This window comes from Lacerta agilis, chromosome 9 (genome assembly GCF_009819535.1).
Source record: "Lacerta agilis isolate rLacAgi1 chromosome 9, rLacAgi1.pri, whole genome shotgun sequence".
Lineage (NCBI taxonomy): Eukaryota > Metazoa > Chordata > Lepidosauria > Squamata > Lacertidae > Lacerta > Lacerta agilis.
In genome coordinates this window covers 39513940-39536182 of record NC_046320.1, presented here as the reverse complement: position 1 = coordinate 39536182, position 22243 = coordinate 39513940, and the positions used below count along the sequence as shown (strand labels likewise).

Here is a 22243-nt window from a genome sequence, read left to right as displayed (position 1 = left end):
AAAAACACTGGTTCTTCTTCAATAATAAAGAACAGTAAACATTAAAAAGCATGAACAGAGAATACCCTGCAATTGCAGAGATCTTCAGATCTGCTGCAGTGTGACCTGTCACTTTGCTTATGGCACACTGTGAACTTATTTCATTGTGGAATCTTCAGCGGTGTCACATAATTTTTGGTATGAGCACTGGGATCCGATTTATAGCCTGGCAAGAGAACAATAACAACAGCAAAATTCTAGATGTCTAGAAAACTTCAAATTCATTGATTTCCTAGTTAAAATGATTTGAGAGGCTACCTGTGATTTTAAATGACTGTTCAGATTTCCCCTCCATTTCTGTTTTCTTTCCCTGTTGTGTCAGATGTCTTCTTATATTTTTTTGCAGCTTTTAACATTGTTTTTAGAATGCAAATAGACACTATCTGTATTTATTTCTGTTCCATGCTTGCTTACTTTTAAGGCACTTTATAAACAAAAACGCAACCTCTTTTTTAGTTAAAAATGTCCCCAGATCAGACTTCCTGTTTCCTGCTGAGGGAAATGGCTGCCACTCATGAGATCGGACCCCCAGTAGTGCCAGAAATCCAGTGCTAATATGAGGGTAATTAGCTCTGTCGACCTCCCCCCACAGGGTGGGGGGGGGCTTAGCCGCCCACAGATTGTCCATTATCAGCCTCTCGTAACAAGATGCAGGGGCTGGGACACTGGACGTTGCATGGCACAAACTGGGAACTCTCCAGGGTCAATCTCTAGAGCAGGGAATACCTGTTTTCTAAAAATTAAAAAGATTTGGACAAAAATCATTCTGGATGGAGAGAGATAAAAGGAAAATCTGCTAAACTACACAGTCACTGGAGGTCAAGCTTTGGACTTCAAAAAGACTCCCATCTTGGTGTTTCGATTAATGTGGTGAGCGGCTGCCGTATTTTTGTATTTGTTATATCAGCTATTTCATGATTTGGTGAACCTCACCAAGAAATAATTAATTACCTAAAGGAAACACAGGTGGGGTAAAATTAACTGGATGTATGGCACCACAGTCCTCAGCGGAGAGTCCTAATTAAAATTGGCAGAATAAGATCAGATATGAAAATGGCTTAGGCTGAGGAGGAAAGATGGCGCTGGTAGCAGCTGTGATGCAGCAAGAAAAAGGAAAACAAGGAACCTCCTTTATCTGAGGGAGGCCGGAGATACTTTATAATTTGAACTACATAAGGGATCTACTTTACAAAAGATGCATGTGCTCGCACGGAATATTTTTATATATGGTTTGAAAAGAGAGTGATGGTGAATTCTGGATGCCTGCTAGCTCTCCAGGGCCCGGGAAAGCAAGTGTGGTTATTTTTTGGAGAAACCGGGAACAATCTTTATATAATTTATTGACTGTCAAGTACACCCCATGGTATAGAAATTGAAACATCAGCTTGTTATGAGAGTTCAAAGTTAACATGGTGTCATTAATTTCAACCTTGAATGGAAGCCCAGAGCCTTCCAGAGCAAGAAATGGTAGAGAAAGGAGGGGCTATTGCAAGGGGGCTGTGTTTCCAAATAATAAGACTGAGAACAATACAGTGGTACCTCGGGGTTAAGAACTTAATTCGTTCCGGAGGTCCATTCTTAACCTGAAACTGTTCTTAACCTGAAGCACCATTTTAGCTAATGGGACCTCCCGCTGCCAATGCGCTGCCAGAGTACGATTTCTGTTCTTATCCAGAAGCAAAGTTCTTAACCTGAAGCGTTATTTCTGGGTTAGCGGAGTCTGTAACCTGAAGCATCTGTAACCTGAGGTACCACTGTATGGAATAAAATTTTGCCTCCTACGTGATTATAGAAATATGGAATTGTCAAACAAAACAAGATGGAGAGTCATATACCAGAGACTGAAAGACTGAGAGATGCGGGAAGAAAGCAGAAAATAAATGAAGGACAGTAGCTCTTGGAATTCAGAACACAGGAAGTCACCCTTTGAAATTACTTAATTCGGACTTTATAATTGGCAGTATTAGTGTTTTTCATGTGGCAAGATTTGGTTTGATTTGTTATAAATATGAATGTTTTTTATTGGAAAATGAATAAAAATTATTTACAAAAAAGTCCCAGATCAGATCATCTGCTTTAATTAGTGAATTAAGAATGCTTTCCGCTCAATATCATGAATAAGTCAAACTTTTTCACAATATGAAATGAATACGAGATACTTCCCCCCTCAGGAATACTTATAATACAGGAAGTAAACCTCTATGGACCACTGCAATACCTGCCCACTTAGCCCTTGACTGATGTTGCAACGAGTGGACAGAGCTGAGTCAAATCTGGCCATGTCAGGTTGGCCCATTTGTTCATGATCAAATAATGAATCGCCATGGTTCTATCAAGAACCAACATGGAATTCAGCAGCAGAACCAGCAGATTGTTGGGGGCAGTGGTAGAGCACTGATAAGTACCACAAATAAGTGGGAGCTCAGTGGGTGATATTGGGCACAAGCACCTATCACCACTCCTTCAGAATCTCCCTCTACTATGCCTGTTCCTCCTCGTAATCATTGAGATAGGCCATCCTACAACATTCCTCCAATCTCTGTCTCCTGAGGCACATCTTGTACATAGAACACCCTGCTAAAACAGTTCATACGCAGAATTTATCATGCCTCTAGGTCACACAGGCATCAACACATGACAGCCAGATCTCACAGGACCTGCCATAAATACACCTACCACCCACCTGAGCAAATTATATGGTATACAGTGTTCTACCTTATCTCTCACCTGGGGCATAAAACCATCTCTTCTCTACACCTGCCTCAAACCCAGAGGCAGGAGTGCCAACTTGTAATTCCCCATGACCGTGGATGCCCAGGGCCGTGGGTGCCATACAGCGTTCATGGCCCTGGCACCAAAATTTGTGGGTGCCCAACCCCTTCATAGGGAATTTTGTGGGTGCTTGGGCACCCAGGGAGTTGGCATCTATGACCAGAGGATATAAACTCTCAAAGACACCCCAGTGTCTCACAGTACAGAACCCAAAAAAAACAATGCCTATGTATTTCATGCATTCTCTCATCCCAATTTGTGCTATATTCAGTAAACAAATATCAAATAATCATTGTTCATTTTGCTTTCATCTCATTGTTCATCTTGCTGAAGATAAAACTAAATGCCTGAAAAGGTCACCAAATACTGCATCTTATATGACAGATAAATTATTTCTACCTATTAGCAGTTAACGTATTTTGTTTTGGATACTTGCATGACTAAATCACCAAGTGCAATTGACATCAATGACTTTTAGCAGCATACTGACAGTTGCTAAAACTGTCTTATTCTTTTATTTTCATTTTGAGCATGATTGACATTACAAGAAGTGGCACATAATCTTGCCGCTTAAAAATGATTTTTGCCAGCATCTATTTTTAATTAAAGCATGTCACCAGAATGGAACATAGATTTATGGCTGTGCAGTGCTGATCACACATGCGTACTCATCATCCAAGTGTCTTCGTCCCCCCACTTCACATCACATCTTCATTTTTTCACATTTGTTCTTATAACACTTCATATAAACCTGCACAAATTCTTTGCTCATTCCAAAAGGGTGGGGAGGACTCAGATGGGAGAAGTGATACAACTTGCTGAACGTTTGCTCACCAACAAAGGGAAATGACTTGCAAATGCCTGAGGTTTTATGGCTGTCCTTAGAAAACGATGCATAATTTATGTGCCACATAAATATTGTAATTCCTTCATTTAAATGTCCTAATAACTTAAAGCACTGCATAATGAGGGCAAAACCTACCGTTTAGTATCAAACTGTACTTTCAAGTAGCATGGATATCCACAAATTCAAATATTCCTTTCTAGAATACACCCCTTCTTTCCTAGGATAGTTGGTTTTCACAACATGATAAGCCAAACTATGAGACCACACAAATGTGCAGGCTCCCAGAAAGAAGCTTGCTGCCTCTGTCCTTTCCCTAGCCTTTTTATTTCTCCTGCACTGTGCTGAGCTAAGGTTTGGCTTTGCATGTTATCTGAACCTGGGCTTGTGGTTTAATTGAAACTGAATCCTAAAAATACAGTAGTGTTATGTGTTCCAAGTTCTCAAGTCCAGGAGGTGGGAAGATGGCTTGTTCTGGACAGGGTTGCACTCCCTTGGAAGGTAGCAGCTTTGCAGGTTTAGGATACTCCTGGATCCAACATTGTCACTTGAGGCCTGGGTGCCCTTGCTGCCTAGGAGTGCCTATTTCCAGTTACAATTGGTTTGCCAGTTGTGGCCATTTTGGGGCAGTGATGACTTGACTAGAGTATTCTACGCTCTTGGAACTTCCAGATTGGATTACTGAAATGTGCTCTGTGTGATGCTGCCCTTGAAGACAACTTTGAAATTTCAACTGGTTCAAAATGCAGTGGCTGAGACTGCCTTTATGACCCATTTCTAAAACAGCTACATTGGCTTCTTTGAAGACAATATCAATTCATGACTGCCAATGCTTCCCTTCATCCTAAATGCCTCTTTCCCATTTGTATTGTTATGCACATCCCAAAACTCAAATGATGAGGTTTCGAGGATGCAGTACATATTCAGGTTTTGTTTCCTTTGAATGAGCTCACTTTGTAAAACGTATGTTTATTTACAAATATACAGCTAGAGCATAATATGGAGGTGCACGATGAAACTACTACAATGGTTAGTCCAAAATCCATTGTTCTTCTATAAGATTGTCATAGCTGTCAACTTTTCCCTTTTCTTGCAAGGAATCCTATTCGGAATAAGGGAATTTCCCTTAAAAAAGGGAAAAGTTGACAGCTATGAAGATTGTATTCCAGATGTTGTTGGCCTACGAGTCCCACCACCCCTGGCCCTGTGGTTGATGGGAATTAGAGTTCAATAGCATCAGGAGGGTGTCATGTTGGCTATCTATTGGTTTACAGAGCAGCAAGAACCTTATGAGTCTTTTGGAGCCCAAATCGGTGCTCCATGTGTCTTCCCTATCCCTGTCTAAAACTGGAGCTTCTTCATAAACAGATTGATGGAATAATCTGCCACAGGGCAGAGGAAGGTAGGAGAAAAAAGACATGTCCTTGTCCAATAGTCTTGCCATTTCCTCATATATGGTCTCACTACAATTGGTGCTTCTGGCAAACTATAACCTCATTTTACTTAACTAAACAAACTAAGTGTGCCTGGACAAAACTTGCCTTACAGGTTTCAGGCTCATCAACCCTATTTATTGTAACCAAGAACTACACAGTTGAAAGCTACCCTAAGCAGCGTTAGAAACTGAGATATGAAAGCTAGGAGCTAAATGGCAACTTAAACCTAGGTTATGGGCACAACAATGGAATGTTTAGGCGTGTGTGTTTTTTTAATAACAAGAATACAAAGCTGAAAAATGAATGAACTGCAGCTAAAATATTATGTTCATTTTTCACATGGTCTGGTCCTTCTACTGCCCACCCCCCTAATATTCTTAAGAGGGTCTCTTCTCCAGCCTTCAGAGAGTAGGTGGAAGTGGGGAGGCAGAAAAAGGCCTTCCTTTCCTTCCCCTCTGCAGTTTTAATCTGAAATCTTAGGTGCGGTACTGTGCCCAGAGCTTAGAAACTGCTTGCGTTAATGAAATTCCCTGTTGCAAAATGCACCTAGAACAATGTGAGTTTCAAACACTGACCCTAAAGGATAATCCAACCTAACACCCAAATCCAAAACCTACTTATTAGTTGTAGTTGCTGGTCTGCATTGGTTGCTGTGTTTATAGTTTTGTAATATTGGTTGTTCTTGTTTTGGTTTTACAGCACCCTGCCCTGTGATTCCTTGTTGATGAAGGGCAGGTTAAAAAATGCATTGAATTAACTAACGGTATGTTGGGTCCTTGCATTTATTTATGGAAGGCACCCCTAATTCTTCTCATCCTTTTTTTTGCCAGGCTAACTGGACTCCTTCTTGTCACATTTTTTAAAATAAAAAAACCATTCTTCTAAAACATTCATGATTTATAGTAATTAAAAGTATTAAAGATGCACCAAAGTGAATGAGGTAGTTCTTTTTTTTTTTGGCTGGAATAACGCTTCTCTACTGATTCTGAATTTTATAATTCTTTGTGCTGTTTGTTCCAACACTTTTTTCAAATAGTCCCCACAAAATCTCGTATCTGATTGGTTTATTTATATGTCTAATTAACTGAAAGATTTCTAGGCCTCGTTTCAAACAAGAGGTTTCACAGGACTCAGCTACATTAGTAAAGAAATAACAATTTGAATGTGCTATGAACAGACAACACCAGATGGCGCCAGAAAGCAGGAAATTTTTATATGCAATTTTCCATAGGTCCTCCCACCCCTTTGTTATAACGATCCAATTTCTGATTTATTTATAGTGGCTTTTCCCTGTGTGTAGATCCACCCTTGGTGTATCACATGAACAATACATACCAACAAAGAAGCCATAATACAGTTTTAAACCAAATAAAAGCAAACACTTCATTACCACTAGTAGGCAGCACCTACTAAGAGTACTGTGACATAATATGGCCATACCAAAAAGCAAAACACATCCACAGACAGGCCATTAAAGGCAACAGTAAAAAAAGTAGGCCTTTAAAACCCATGTAAAGATTTTGTGGGATGGAGCGTGCTGTACTCCTCAAGGAATTGAGACCCATAATTGTGGGGCTTATGCCAAGAAATAGTGTGAATCCTCAGTCTGCTAGACAAAAAAAAAAGTAAGACCCATTGATGATTTCAAACTAAGATCTTATTCACCTACCTATCTTCCATTTCTAGCTTCAGTTAATCATTGCTGCTTTGTTCTCCTTCTGCCAGTGTGCTATTGTGCTTAACTATTTGTTTTCCCTTTCTTCTTTTTCTTTGTATTTATCTAAATCTAACCTCATTTGTCCCCTTCCCCCCCCACCTATCCATTGTCCTTTAATGGCCATGGGTAACTGTGCTGAAAGTTGTACAGTACTTACTGTTGATGAAGACATAGCCCTTGGTGACTCCAAGAGCTCACTAGTTATTTTAGACAGGCGGTAACACGGAGGCACATAATTTCCTAAATAACACAGCAGTGGGAGCTAGAAGCTCAAAGCAGTACAAGGTTTATTGATTTTTTTAAAAAAGTGTCTTTGGGGGCATATTACAGTAAAGATTGAAAGCTAAAAATCCGAGTCCATGCTGAGTAAGGATGTGAATGGAAAGAGTTGTGCTTTGGTGTAGCCAAGAGAGAAGCTATTACTGACCGTGGTCAGAATAGAAGATGAAAGAAAAGTGATAAAAGAAAGACACCGAAGAAATGCCTAGCAGAGGTAATAAAGGCATTTTCCAGAAAAAAAGTCTGCTTTCCCTTCCAGTTTTCTCCTACTTGATACATTTCCCCATCTCCTAACAAATCTCATAAACCTTGGCAATAAAGACAATGTGTCTGGCTCTCAAGTAGGATGTTCCCCACTCAACTCTTAAGACAAGCAATACTTTAGATTCTGCTTAGTTGTTTGATTCTTCAAATCACTGCAACCTGAAACCTGGATGCATGATTTGTCACACAAATATTGGCGAACAAATGCCAATAAACATATTTTCAGCCAAAGAACAAAGGTTGATATATTATTCTCCAGTTCTGCAATTTTCTCCACCATTGGTAGCCAATCAGCATCAATTAATTGGGCCATATATTGGGAGAATTAGGCTGTTCTCATTTCTTCTTACCATGCCTTGGAGCATAAAGTGCTAACAACTAAAATTAGTCTGGTTGTCATTTCTTGAGATTCTTGGCCCAGGCATTTTGAACTGCCTTATTTCTGGTTCATCAGCCAGATAAATGAAGTTTGCCACGTGGATGGCATTCAACTTGCAGCAAAAACATTCAGTCTCTCTCATCTCAAACGTAACTGAAGTAGGAACAGAATTTATCACAATTTAAACTGACTAGTAAAGGGCCATGTTCAAGCCCCAGATAATACTGTGTTGTAAATGAGGCTAATGGGGGAAATCTGTGCTGCCAAATTTGCGTTCTGTTTGAAAAAGCTCCAGGTTTGCCTCCAAGACATTGTCTACAAACTGCTTTAGTTCAGCTCTCCAGGCTAGTCTCCTTTCATACATTACATGGTGACAAAACCGGGTTTGCAGAATACAGTTGACAGGGAAAGGTAGCCATCTGCATTGCCTGTATTTGCAAACACGTCTGCTTTATTCACACTTTGTATGTGTTCTTCCCTTCCCCTTTTCTTTCCACATTCTATCTTTTCTCACAATAGTAAACTTTAAAAATTCCTTCTTTATTTATGAAACCATCCCGCCCCTCACACACACTTATCCTCAGTGTAAGTACATATCATTGTATTGAATATTGAATAAAGATAAATTAATTTTTAAAAAGTAAAGGTTTGTTTGGGGAGCGGAGATCATTAATTTTGGATCTGGGATTGTCTTTTTATTTTTTATTTTTGAGCTGTGACCACACATCTAAAAATACTCGAAGGCTGTATTGGAACAGCAGAGCAAGTTCCAGGTTTTGTGGGTTTTCCCAGCAAAAACACCCTCATTAGGCCAACTTAAAATGTGCCTCCTGCAACAGTCTTCTTTCCCTTTCTCTTCACAATCATCCTCCTTCTTCCCTCTCACTCATCCTTTCTGCCATCACAGCTATTCTACAGTGGAGGAGGCAATGGGCAAGAGGGCAGGATTTGAGGAGGACTATGGGAGTCTATCCTTCAGTTACTGCAGCGGCTAAAGGATAGATGCCAGTGGCTCCTTCTCTTTGCCTCTTACTTGGGTCCTCCTTGCTTTCTGAGCAGCCAGGGGCAGACTGCAGCAGTCATCTCGTCTTTCTCCTCCTCCTCCTCCTCCTCCTCCTCCCTGTTGCAGTTAACAGCTATAAGCGACCACTCTCACACTCCAGACAAACCTGGTGATAAGCTCAGCAGGAGCATCTGTGTAGAGGTAAAGGTTCAATAGGCTCCCTGCAGAGGATCTGGTAGCTGCTTGCCAGTTGTCAAGAAAAATATTATATCAAACATATCCCAGTAATATTAGATCATTAGTGCATTCCTACTTTGGTTCCCGGGATGCGGGTGGCGCTGTGGGTTAAACCACAGAGTCTAGGGCTTGCCAATCAGAAGGTCGGCGGTTCGAATCCCCGCGACGGGGTGAGCTCCCGTTGCTCAGTCCCAGCTCCTGTCCACCAAGCAGTTTGAAAGCACGTCAAAGTGCAAGTAGATAAATAGGTACCGCTCTGGCGGGAAGGTAAACGGCGTTTCTGTGCGCTGCTCTGGTTCGCCAGAAGTGGCTTGGTCATGCTGACCACATGACCCGGAAGATGTACGCCAGCTCCCTCGGCCTTTAAAGCCGAGGGTCAGGGCTCCCTTTACCTTACTTTGGTTCCCGCCCCCCATTTTAATTCCTGATCTGTGGTCCATGAAATTTTGATTTAGAAATTGAATATTTAAAGAGCCAATACTGAAAAGAATCTGCCCACTCCAGGAGAGGAATTGCTTTCCTTTGCCTCTCCATTCATTTTCAGATATTCCCATTTGATCATAAAATCCTTCTCTGAAAAGCACTCTTCCTGGGCAGGAAAAGGAAGAAATGCGAAAAAATTCTAAAACCTTTGTTCTCCCATAGGTGTTTCTGTTGGGGAAGTGAGAAGAATGACATGCTCCTTTTGTCCAGGTTCTAAAGCTGTTTCTGTGCAAGGTTGACAAAGTGCAGAATACTGTGACCACTGAACCATAATAATCTTCACTCTGAAACCAGGTTTAAAAAATTGTTCCGATGTCCTTAAAGCACATTATCACTAGCTATCAGCATATTAGACTCTGACTGCAGCATGCACTGCAAAACCTGACATGGGGGCGGGGGCTATTCAATATAGATACACCTACCCACCAACCTTTATATGTGGCGAGATTGGAAGCAGGTCTTAAGCTTGATCGCCGAAGAATTGATGCTTTTGAATTATGGTGCTGGAGGAGACTCTTGAGAGTCCCATGGACTGCAAAAAGATCAAACTTATCCATCCTTAAAGAAATCAGCCCTGAGTGCTCACTGGAAGGGCAGATCCTGAAGTTGAGGCTCCAGTACTTTGGCTACCTCATGAGAAGAGAAGACTCCCTGGAAAAGACCCTGATGTTGGGAAAGATGGAGGGCACAAGGAGAAGGGGACAACAGAGGATGAGATGGTTGGACAGTGTTCTCGAAGCGACTGGCATGAGTTTGGCCAAACTGCGGGAGGCAGTGGAGGATAGGGGTGCCTGGCGTGCTCTGGTCCATGGGGTCACGAAGAGCTGTGCACGACTGAACAACTGAACAACAACAAGCTAAGCAAAGGCAGGCATCATGTATTAGTAGTTGTTTTTGTTTTTTTAATTGACTTGCAGACTGGTGAATTTTCTCCTAAACCATTTAAAATAAACCTGATTGCTTGAGAAATATTGGCCTGTAGTATTTTTTGTCTTAGTTGCATTTATGCAATATGGCAGAAATATTTTTAGCAAGGCATTTTATTGCTCAGTGTTTTGCCATATAGATTATATAACTATAGACTGAATTATATAGACTGAATTTGTAAATAGTTTGCCTTCCCATACACTGTGGTTGATGTTGATGCTCTGCTGTTTGTCTAAATGACTGCTATTGCTATTAACTGCTATGTGTGCTTACTAATTAAAGAGAAACTGTGGATGTATAATTAATGTTGGTTTTGCCTTAGTACAGGCTATCCACTTTGTGACTGATCAAACACACAATTTTTCTTTACTGGAACTCATGATGAAGGGCCTACTTTTTGGCATACAAAAGCATCTGGAATGATATTCCAGTAACAAATCAATTGCAAATAAAACGACGTACAGATAGGTTGACCTCATTGCTTACATTAACCCATAGGATCTTAAAAACAATTTCAGCAATCTCACAGAAGCATTAAAGGCAATTTACAAATGACAACAACAGTTCCTGTTGCATAAGAATGAAGTTATTCCTCAACGTCACTTATTGGGAAATTAAGAATCAACTATGGAGATATGTAGGAAATCCATTATAAAAAAAACAGGTGTTGGAGTGGTGATTGTGCTACTTTAGAGTCTTCTCTGGTAACATGTGTCATGAGCATTTGAAAGTAACCCACTACTTCATTTATATCCCTGAAATAGGACAACCAATGGGAAGTTGGTATGTATATGTTCAATATTCGAAGACTGTCAATACATGTTGCATTCTATATCAGTTTTTTTTATTACAGACTGATTCTGGGTGACCTGGTAGTTGCAGAGAGAGGGGAGGGGTTAATGTTGTCCCATTGTCATGGACAGACCACTTTTTGGTAAGGCTTGGACAGACAGTGGCAGGTGAAGACCTGCATGTGTGGGAGCCCAGCTAGGATAGCCTGCCCCCACAGAGTGATGGAATCTGAAGGATTCCTGGGTGCCCTGGGGAATTTTCCAGTTGGTATAGCTATGATCCTTTTGAGCCCCTGGTTTCACTGTACAACAAAATGATGGAGAGAGCAATTGACATGATTGTTCCCAAGTGCCCTCTCAGTCACTGCAGAACCTGATCTGCTCCCTGGTTGTCTTTGGGTGATGAAGCAGACTGAAGGATGGCTGGAATGCAGGTGACACAAATCTCATAGTGGATGAGTACATGGTAGAGTGCATAATTGCATGTATCAGGTGGCAGCTGCAAATAAATGTGTCCAAAAGTGGCTGTCTAGCTGTGCTCTTTAGGCTGGGGAGTAGGCTGGTTGGAGGTTCAGAAATTGGAACAAGACACCCTTCAGACGTGTGCTGTGACAAATTTGCAAAGCACTTTGAGGATAGTTATTCAATTTGTTCTTAACCTTGGAATTGCAGTTGTTGCAGATCTTGGAGAGGTGTCTACAGCACTGCCTGGACATTTTAGCTGCGATTAGGAATTAGACAATGCTTGCAGGGGTCTGACTGACTATTTGGTCTTTCGACCTTTGCCCGTCATGACTTGTAACAGCAAGCCAGGAAGGTCTGATTTGGTGGGACAACAGGTTCTGAATGCTCCACTGGAGATGTATATAATCCCACCATGTTGAAAACTACAGTGGCACATTTCCTCCTCAAGAGATTTAGTCCATTGCCAACATTCTGTTCCTGGGCATGATGATTTAGTGGGTGATTGCTGTGCAATGTAAGGGTGTAACTAGATGAAGCTGGTTATCTAGACCCATTTGAAGATGTTGGTGCTCATAATGGGTGGTTCCTGTGTCCAGAAATTGAGAAGATGTCCTGCATTGGATGGGCTTGCACTCCACCTGTAGAACCCAGTATGTAGTGTGCAGTTATTCCTGGAACCTACATTGCCATTGGAAGCCCTGGTGGCAGTGGCGGTGGGTAATGCTGATTTCCAGCTCTGACTGGTTCACCAGCTATATCTCTCCCAGGACTGAGAGCTGAGCAGTGAGATGTGGAGGGGAAGAGTGAATGGCGAGGAGGTGGTATGCAAGTATGCATGCCTTGTGTGGTGTTGTGTGCATTTGTGTGTGTGAGAGAAGTAGCAAGTGGACCCACCTACTGGCAAGAGAGAAGTGTGTGAGAGAAGTAGCAAGTGGCCCCATCAACCACTGGCAAGTGTCCCCTGAAAGATTAGCCATGAGGGATGCTTGAGCTGAAAATGTTTTCTCACCCAAGATACAAAACATCTTTGTTGGAGCAATAATGATGAATTGATTGAATATATGTATCTCCTTTTGGGGATGCGGGTGGCGCTGTGGTCTAAATCACTGAACCTAGGGCTTGCTGATCGGAAGTCGGTGGTTCGAATCCCCACGATGGGGTGAGCTCCCATTGTTCGGTCCCAGCTCCTGCCCACCTAGCAGTTCAAAAGCACATCAAAGTGCAAGTAGATAAATAGGTACCACTCCAGCGGGAAGGTAAACAGTGTTTCTGTGTGCTGCTCTGGTTCGCCAGAAGCTGCTTAGTCATGCTGGCCACATGACCCAGAAAAACTGTCTGTGGACAAATGCTGGTTCCCTTGGCCTATAGAGCAAGATGAGCGCACAACCCCAGAGTCGTCCGCAACTGGACCTAACGGTCAGGGGTACCTTTACCTTTATCTCCTTTTATTTTCTCTCTAGACATGTTTTTAATAAGTGTATTACAGTATCCTTAATGCACAGCACCATCTTAATTGCCTTTATTCTCTTCTCTTGACCAAATGAGTTTCCTAATGATTAAGAGAAATATGTGCAAGGCACATTGTACAACCTATATGTGTACTAATCACTCTTCTTTCTGAATTATGTCTTTCAGAAAACACACTTGAGAATGTTTGCCTTCAGTAGCAAATGTATATCATTATGAGCAATTATTTCCAGAGTTCTTTAATTAATGATCCTGCAGTTACCATCTTCGTACTTTGGTAATTATAGTTTGAAATAGTAATAATGATATTGTTGTTTACTTGTATGTTACCAGAGAGATTTAAAATGCTTAATGTTTCAATATTTCCAGTTAGAAGAAGTGAGCCGCAGGGACATTGTGACACTTTCCATACAACTAGTCAAACAGCACTCTATCAGCATTTTAGCCTTTATGCAATATTACTTTTCAGAGAAAATAGAATTAAATATTGCCTTTATCATTGAGTGAGTAAGGAAGCAGCCCTGCTGTAGACATTCTGGTGTTTTGTTTAGCAATAAAGCAAACAATGAAAAATAACAGAACAACATACTTATAGCTCTGTGGTAAAACAGCTGCGTTTTCATGTAGAATATTCCATCTTCAGTCCCTGGCATCTCAAGGTAGAGCTGTGAATGTTCACTGGAGATCCACTGCCAGTTTTCATAGACCAAGCTGTCTTAGATGGACCAATGTTTTGATTTAGTATAAGGCAACTTCATATGTCCTTTCATTGTTGTGGTTATAGACAGTGCTGTTTTTCTAGAAAAAGAGGTGCCAGAACTCACCATGAACACCTCTTATTGTTAGTCAAAATACACCCAGTAGGGGACCCAAGACCTTCCTAGAATGCCTCCACATTCCAAGTAGGAATTATAGCAATGCTGCATGTGCCATCTGGAGGTGAAACATATTGCAGTTTTATACTGGAAAATGTGACATACCAGCAACAAAAGGGGATCTTTAAGAGAATATATGCAAACTAGAATAAAACACACACTGACAGGGCAGTTCATAAAATTGCCCTGTGTCCTTGAAGTAGTCTGTATTCCATAGATCAGATAAGTGACCCTAGGCACAAGCAGAATCTGAGTAGTCAGTGCATGTACAGTACAGTACACAAGTTCTGTACCTACTCCCAGCACTTCCTTATTCTTTAAACGTTAAATGTTAGATTATTGTGAAATGCTTAAGAAGAAAGTAACTCTTAAAACATTGCAGGGGGATTTGATCTCTCTCTCTCTCTCTCTCTCTCTCCTTTCTGCCACACGTTCTGAACCTTGTACTGCGTCAGTTCATTCTCTATTTGTTTCAGAATGAGTCTGTAGTGAGGTTTAAATACAAGCATTTATGGTTGCAAGTACAGCTGTAGAGCGAAAGCTTCCAGGTGACTCAGAAGCAGATCATATAGAGTTCTGGTTTGTGTAGAAGTCTTTGTGTGTATTGCTGTACATGTGAAGACTCCCTCACTAAAGATGGTTGCACTATTTCTTCAGAGGATTGGGGCTGGGTTACTTAGTGTGTTTCTGCTCCCGTGTTCAATAACAGTAAAGGGTTAACACTTTAGGAGGGCTAATGGTGTGCATAGCGTATGCCTATTTATCAGATAACTGACCAGCATTTATTGTTATGACAGCACCCTTGCTTTCTTTCAACCAAGTTCATGTGCACTAAAAAAAGAGCATAAATATGAAATATGGAAAGCAGTGAAGCGAGATTTGGAACACATCTCTCCTAAGGTAAGCTCACAAAATAGATGTAAAGTAACAGTATTTGAAACAGAAATATAAATTGGGAGTGGTGAACCTGCAGGCCTGATGTGGCCCACTAAGCCACTGCAAGTTAGCCCACCAGCCCCTGGCAAAAATCACGCACTCCATCACAGTGCTGAGCTGATGACACAGCCTAGTGCTGCAGTTGAAAAATCACCCCATTGCCATGCTGGGGTGAGAAAGAGGTGATTTAAATAAGTATGTGGGTTTGTGTGTGCTGTTTGTGTGACAAATGTTTATGTGTGGATGCTAACACGAGTCTAAATGTATTGCCCTCTCCTGTGGAGGTTAAAGAAGTCAAAGCCATGATCATGAACAGAAGGGAATAAAAAGTATTTGCCAGTAGGAAAAAGACCTGAGGACATGTCATTTTGTTTCTTTTCAACATGATTTTTAAACACATGCATATAAAGGCCATAAGAGAGCAAGACACCACTCTTACTTTTAAACCCTATTTAATTTTTTTCCAAAACGCAAAATTCAAAACACTGTTTTGAAGGATATGAATAATTCTATCAAAACTAGGGTGTGGATTAGATATTAAGTTGAATAAAAAAAGACAAGAAATCATTGGAAAACACAAATATTGTAGTAAAATGTATGCAAACAAGGCCACAATACATTTTACAAAATGTCCATAGTGAACAGTGCGCAAATGGCTAAGCTCAGTATTTTAAATGTTTCTACTTTTGACACAGTCATTAAGTCAGATCTTGCAGTTTAGCTTCCTCCCTCACTCTAAATCAAAGAAATGTAATCAACATACTATTGCACTGTGTATTATACTTTCCAAAATAATTGCATAAGCATATTAAGGCTGCAATCCTATGGACACTTACCTAAGGGTAAGCTCCACTGAACAAAGTAAAATATATTTCTGAATAAAAAGGCATAGGATTGCATTCATTGTTAATGCTATGGGGTCATGTCAATCACTTCGATAATTAAAGGACTGTAAAAATTAATTGCAATTTGTTATTTCCTTCCTCTCTTAACTGCAAGTGTTTGGTTATCAGAAAAAGATTCTTGGCAAATTTTCCAGTAACACATTTTTCAGACAATCCACTTCTGCATGTTTGATTCCAACATTTCCCCTTTGTCTTCTTCAATTGTCCTTTTTCTGAAGACATTTGAATGTTTAAAGCTATTTTAATTTTTTAAATGTCTACTGTCTGAAATAAAGCACAAAATAACTCTTTTCCTAAAAGCATGATTCAGATATGATCCAGTTAGCACTGCAGGGCGAGATATGCTAAAAGGCTGCCCACTTTCAGCTTTCTTCAACATCCGTTTGAGAAATTGCAGATTTACGGTTAATTTTAGTGGCTGCCAAATTGCACCCATCAGATGTTAAGACCTTCCCCAAAAGCTCAGCATTTAGGTTTCCAGTGATTTCTAATTTCACCTTTTGAGCAGTGACTTAGATGGGAAGAAATCGTAACAGTTTATCGTCACTCAGTTCTGAAACCGTTGCTTACAAAGCTATTACTTTTGCTTTTCAGCTTGATGCCACTTTATATACTGCAGACTTAAAAGATTTTGTGAGTACATTTTGTAATTCAAATTGATCTCGTATAAATATGTTGTATACCACCTGCAAAAGACAAGTTCCTCACCATCTTCGGGGGGAAAGGCAGCTTGAGGGGTGCTTCAGGGATCTGTCTTGGGCCCATTGTTGTTCAGCATATTTATAGATGACTAGGATGAAGGAATTGAGGGGATTCTCATCAACTTTGCAGATGACACCAGACAAGGAGGAGTAGCCAATGCCACTAAAGACAGAATTGGGATTCAAAATGCCCTTAACATCTTGATACAGTGTGGCATTTCTTTATGTTCTTATGAACAGGGGTGAAGGAAGGCTAGCCGGCACCCAGTGGGGGGTGGGGGAGGGGCAAACCACCCGGCGGCACATGCGTGGCCCCACTACATATGGCAAACACACAAAGATCGTAACCGGCTGATAAAGTAATCTCAATTTCCCATCATTTTTACATATAAACAGATATAATAATACAACTCAAACATAATAATACATGGGTACAACTATTCAACTGCAAATATATGACATCAACATGTGTCAATATGTATCACGAGATCCACATAAAACAGATCAAGGTCCCAAGGCAGACAAAAGTCAAGCATAGATGTGAAAATTATAGTCTTGCCAGTCTGCAACATGAAAGTTGCCACAGAGGGGTGTGATAGATATTGTGGAGCATGACGCAGGTTGTAGAGGCTGGCGATGGCACTGTAGTGTCGCCGCTCCAAAGGATACAGGTGACGTTGCCACGAAGAAAACACAAACCAAAAAAGGATAAGGTTACCCAGATTACAGTCCTTGATTTGCCAAAATTGGCTTCACCAGCAACAAGTATGCACTCAAAGTGAATGCGCAAACACAGATCAACATGCGTCATATGTAGTGGTGTTGCGCACGTGCCGCCAGGCAGTTTGCCGACGGCGCCGCTCGAGTGCCGAACGGATGGCGGTGGGATCCTTCGCACGCAGCTGTGGCGGTGCGATGGCAGCAGCTTGCGAGATGGCACTTTCTCCGCCACTGCTTATGAGGCAACTTACTGGCCAACATCAATTATCAATGGACAATTTCACATAAAACCATTATTTCTGATACTTATTGGAAATGACTGGCAACGGAAGAACTACCCTGAAATTATTTTAGTCTAATTTCTGATTCAGATTTAGCAATCCTAATGGTTTGAGGATTTATTTTTCACTATAATGTTCCCCACCTCAAAATTATATTTTCTTAATGTTATTTATATTTTTATCCCATCCTTTCCCCACAAAGTTCAAGGGGGGGGGGGTCACAAGCTTCTCTCTTATTTCCCCACCCTCCCCATTATATCCGAAGGAAAAACACTGTGGGTGGCATTCAACTAAGTTTTAATCAGAGTAAACGTACTGAAATTAATGAACTTAATCATGTTCATTCATTTCAGTGGGCCTAGTCTGAGCAAAACTTGGTTGAATACCACTCTGTGAAGTAGGCTGAGAGGGACTGGGCCAAAGTTGCCTAGATGTGTTTCAGGAGCAGGGTTTTGCACCTGAATCTCCCTGGTCTTAGTTTGGCCCTCTCAACACTAGTCACACAAAATATATGTGTCTATTGTTTTACTGTAAGTGTAGTTTTCTTTCACAGTGGGCTTTTGAAGCAGTAAAACCATACAAATCTATAGTCAAACTCGCCTGCCTGTTTCTTTATTTCTTAAATCATTTTTACCCCACTCTTCAACAACAACAAAAAAAGGCTCTCAGAGCAGCTCCCAAATCAGGATACAAGCAATAAAATGGCAAATATATTTTACAAATGACTCTTCTGCATGTGCTTACAGATGTAATGTGTGAGGCAATTATACTTATTTGTCTGGCAGGAACTTGTGCAATAATATTTATTGAGGGGTGAGAGGGTCATTTCTCCCCCTCCCCCCATGATCATACTCTGAACCAGGCAGGATGGCCCGAATTCAAGGGAAAGGCCATGTCTGAATGAGAGTTGAGAAGTTTCATATTATAAAACCATTGATTTTTTCCTACTTTCCAGAATGACTGTAATTTATCGGTGGTGAAATGCTTTCAGCTTGAGATGGAAGTAATTTTGTACGAATCTAAATTTGAAAATGATACAACGCTAAGGAAGAAAGTAGATAACATAATCCAAAATGTTAAATTCCTTTTGGAAAATGACAAACAGGTGAGTTTAACCTATGGGCAAAATTGCATGTCTGTTGCACTGTAGCCAAACTATGCAAAGTATCACAGTGCTGATTATAACAATATAACAATAAACCAAACCAAATCACCACAAACTGGCTAATAGATATAAAAGGGGATTTACTAGAAAATAACTAAATAAAGATTGACTCATAACCATTCAAACAAGCAAAAACATATTACAAGGCCATGTGCAAAACAATATTAGTACTGTCAAGACCATGGAATAAATTATATGCACAGGGAACGTATCAATGTCTGAATAACTGAACCATTCAGCCACGTGGTCTTGACAGTACTAATATTGTTTTGCACGTGGCCTTGTAATACGTTTTTGCTTGTTTGAATGGTTATGAGTCAATCTTTATTTAGTTATTTTCTAGTAAATCCCCTTTTATATCTATTAGCCAGTTTGTGGTGATTTGGTTTGGTTTATTGTTGAACTGTACCCACATTAAAGGAATTCCTAACACACTTTTCTCCCTTGCAAAGCAACTCGAGATTTAGATCAGAAAATGGAGAGAAAGGAATGGGCTGTTGAATCCTTGCCCTGTAGTCCTCCCCCCCCAAAAAAAAAATTTATTTCTTTAGGCTTCCAAGTAGGGACAGGCAAATTTGACAATGTTGGTTTCTTGCAGTTTCTCACTTTTCTAGGCATAAGTTCATTTCTTCACATTTCCTCATCAATTTGCATTTAAAAACAGAGCAAATTTCTCCTAATCTGCACATTTTTTTTCACACACTTCACCTGAATAAATGCATTTTGTATGCATAACTTGGCTGGAGAACCACATTGCAAAAATTCAAAGGATGGCTGTATTTTGGTTTGTGTTTGAAGAAGAAGAAGAAGAAGAGTTTGGATTTGATATCCCGCTTTATCACTACCCAAAGGAGTCTCAAAGCGGCTAACATTCTCCTTTCCCTTCCTCCCCCACAACAAACACTCTGTGAGGTGAGTGGGGCTGAGAGACTTCAGAGAAGTGTGACTAGCCCAAGGTCACCCAGCAGCTGCATGTGGAGGAGCGGAGATGCGAACCCGGTTCCCCAGATTACGAGTCCACCGCTCTTAACCACTACACCACACTGGCTTCCAAAAGTTAAAACTAGGTGTGCTTGTTTTTCAATGCAAACTAAATTGAATTCCCTCCAACCCCTGCTTCCAAGACTATGTTTGCAAGAATGTAGCTTTGGGATAGCAATCCATTATTCCATCCAGATCCTCTCAGATCTTTTGTAAGTTATCCTGATAATATTTTGCCATTTCCACGTTCATACCAGGCCAAGGATCCCAGTCTAGAAAGTTCCTGTGGAAGAGAATTCGCTAGAAACATTTAGTGTAGAATAGGTGAATTCAAGACATGTAGCGGAAATGTACCCTTTGCAGAAATGTTACAAGGAATTGAAAAGGGGAGCTTGTGAAAGTGAAATCCCTAGTTCTGTTCTGTGTGTGGAGATGCAAGTTGAATAGGGCCTGGCTTTTAGCCTATTTATAGCAGTTGAGGATCAGAGCACAGTCAGCTTCTGCCTCCATTTCACCCTCATCAAATGAGAAGGAAGGAAAAGAGGGAGGCTGCAGTTGGGAGTACTCCCAGCACCACTCAGTGCCCATGCCCTCCAGCATCCCACCTTGGATGGACAGTACAATTCCTGCTGAGCAGGGAACATTCTCCTTCAGTTGTACATAGAAGATCTGCTGCTGCTGTCTCAACATCTCAAGCAGGAAAAAGGCACTGCTTCCATTGAGAAAGAAGGCCCCACCAGGGCAGACTTTTACATTGTTGTGAATGGCACTCCACAATCCTCCAGGAAAGGGGCGCCATCCTTGGCAGGAATATAGCATTGTGGGCGGCTGCAGCCGCTTCTGCCTTATCTCCTTCTGCCCAGGGAAGTGGGGTGGCCTGGGAAGGGGCGACCCTGCTCAAGCACCTTCGGGGGGGGGGGATTTGCATGCATTCACTTCAGATCTGCAGAAATCTCTTAAGGTTACATGCACATGCTACTGGTTTATGTGCAAAGCCCTGCTAACACAGAAATTGCAGACATTCTAGAGAGCGGGAGGCATAGTATGCTGAAATGTGGTCACGAGGATGTTAGTGGCTGACTAGAAATCGCAAACAAAGGACCTGCTATAAGGAAGAAAATTGTCTGTCATGTCTCTCTTGTGTCTTACTTTCCTCTCAATGTTTTTTTTTTTTAAAACGAATTGCTTTAAAAATGCTAACTTTTTTTTTAACCTTTCTTTTTTTACAGGAAACAAAAACATCCAAGTGGCAGCAGTGTGAAACATTTGCAGAAAAAAACTGCACAGAATTTATAAATAACTTCAGAACTATTGCACAAATGTGCTACAGAGAGTTAAATGCCAAATGAGATTTCACTGTAAGCAGGAAGGAGTAACTTATTGCCTCCTAGAATTGAAGAACTAGGAAAATAGAACAGGGTCAACGTAGAACAGGTGGTGGTAAGTTAACACCGTTACAAACTTGGCAAGAATCCTGCAATTGAATCCTGCAGGATACTTTTAAAAAAAAAGATTACCCATTTACAAAATAGGGCTAACATTGAGCCTCTTTATATTTGGCTTCTATAATGTGGATTCTGGAGTCCTTAACAAGCCACCGTAACTTAAAATTCCCAGGAAGCTTAAAAGGACCATATGGTGCAGAAGGAGAAGAGAGTGTGAAGCACACAAAACAGCCTGTGATGCATTGTTAGCCTATGTGTAGGGAACCTTGGCCCTCCAGATGTTGTTGAACTACAACTCCCATCATACTTGGTGATTGGCCATGCTTGCTGGGGCTGACAGGCATTGCAGTGCAGAAACATCTGGAGGGCCAAAGGTTTCCTCATTCTGGGGTACACATTACAGAGCAGAAAAGTAGCTGTGTGTAACGGGGGGGGGGGGCGTTTGAGTACTTAATACCTCCCATCATATGTTTTGTGTGGCCCCCTGTCTCATTAGTTCTGTGGAATTTTTTGGTTTTTGTTGCTGCTTCGTATCAACTTTATGTGAAGGTGATTGCTCTGGAGGTGGACAGTGAAGTGGTGAGTGTTATCAAACAGATGGAATAACTTTAAAGGAATCAAATGACTTCATAAAGAGCCTCCTGCATTTTAAACAACTGGGACATCTGTTTGATAGTTAATAATATCTGAGTTTCACATTTTTATGGTCACACCCGGATTAATAGTTTGAGAAAATATTATATCCTTGTAAATGGGGAGATGAATGAGAGATTCCAGTCACATTATATTCTCCTCAAATGAAGGAACAAGCCTAGTTGAGCCGTGAATGGTCTCTCATTGGCACTTAGCTATCAACATGGTCAATTAAGCAAACTTAGCCACTGTGGAAAGAGTGGTTGTTTGCCCATTAAATGAGAAGCCCGGTTATTCAGAAGTAGGAATGAAGGGCAAAAATGAACTCTTAACAACCTTAGCTCCTCGAAGATCTGCCTGAGGCCAAATTATTAGATGTTAGCCACCTAACAATCAATTTTTCATTTTTGATAACATAATCAGCTTGCAGACTTGGCAAATTTTCTAAAGAGACGGTGGTTATTCAATCTTCTTTCTCCTATATTTAGCCCTTATGAG

General features: G+C 40.9%; 1 protein-coding gene across 3 annotated transcripts in view; it reads left to right on the top strand.

Moving 5' to 3' along the window:
- Positions 1-21548, top strand: part of IL15 (interleukin 15) — a 29460-nt gene extending 7912 nt beyond the window's left edge. For 2 of the 3 annotated variants that reach the window (XM_033160515.1, XM_033160513.1), the window contains 5 exons: positions 13272-13380; positions 14776-14878; positions 16414-16452; positions 18477-18626; positions 20897-21548. In XM_033160515.1, coding sequence (XP_033016406.1) covers positions 13307-13380; positions 14776-14878; positions 16414-16452; positions 18477-18626; positions 20897-21016 — 486 coding nt within the window. In that variant the 5' untranslated portion in view covers positions 13272-13306 and the 3' untranslated portion in view covers positions 21017-21548. Of the gene's footprint in view, positions 1-13130; positions 13381-14775; positions 14879-16413; positions 16453-18476; positions 18627-20896 lie in introns of those variants that run through there. The other variant, XM_033160514.1, reaches the window with a different exon arrangement.
- Positions 21549-22243: the final 695 nt, after the last annotated feature.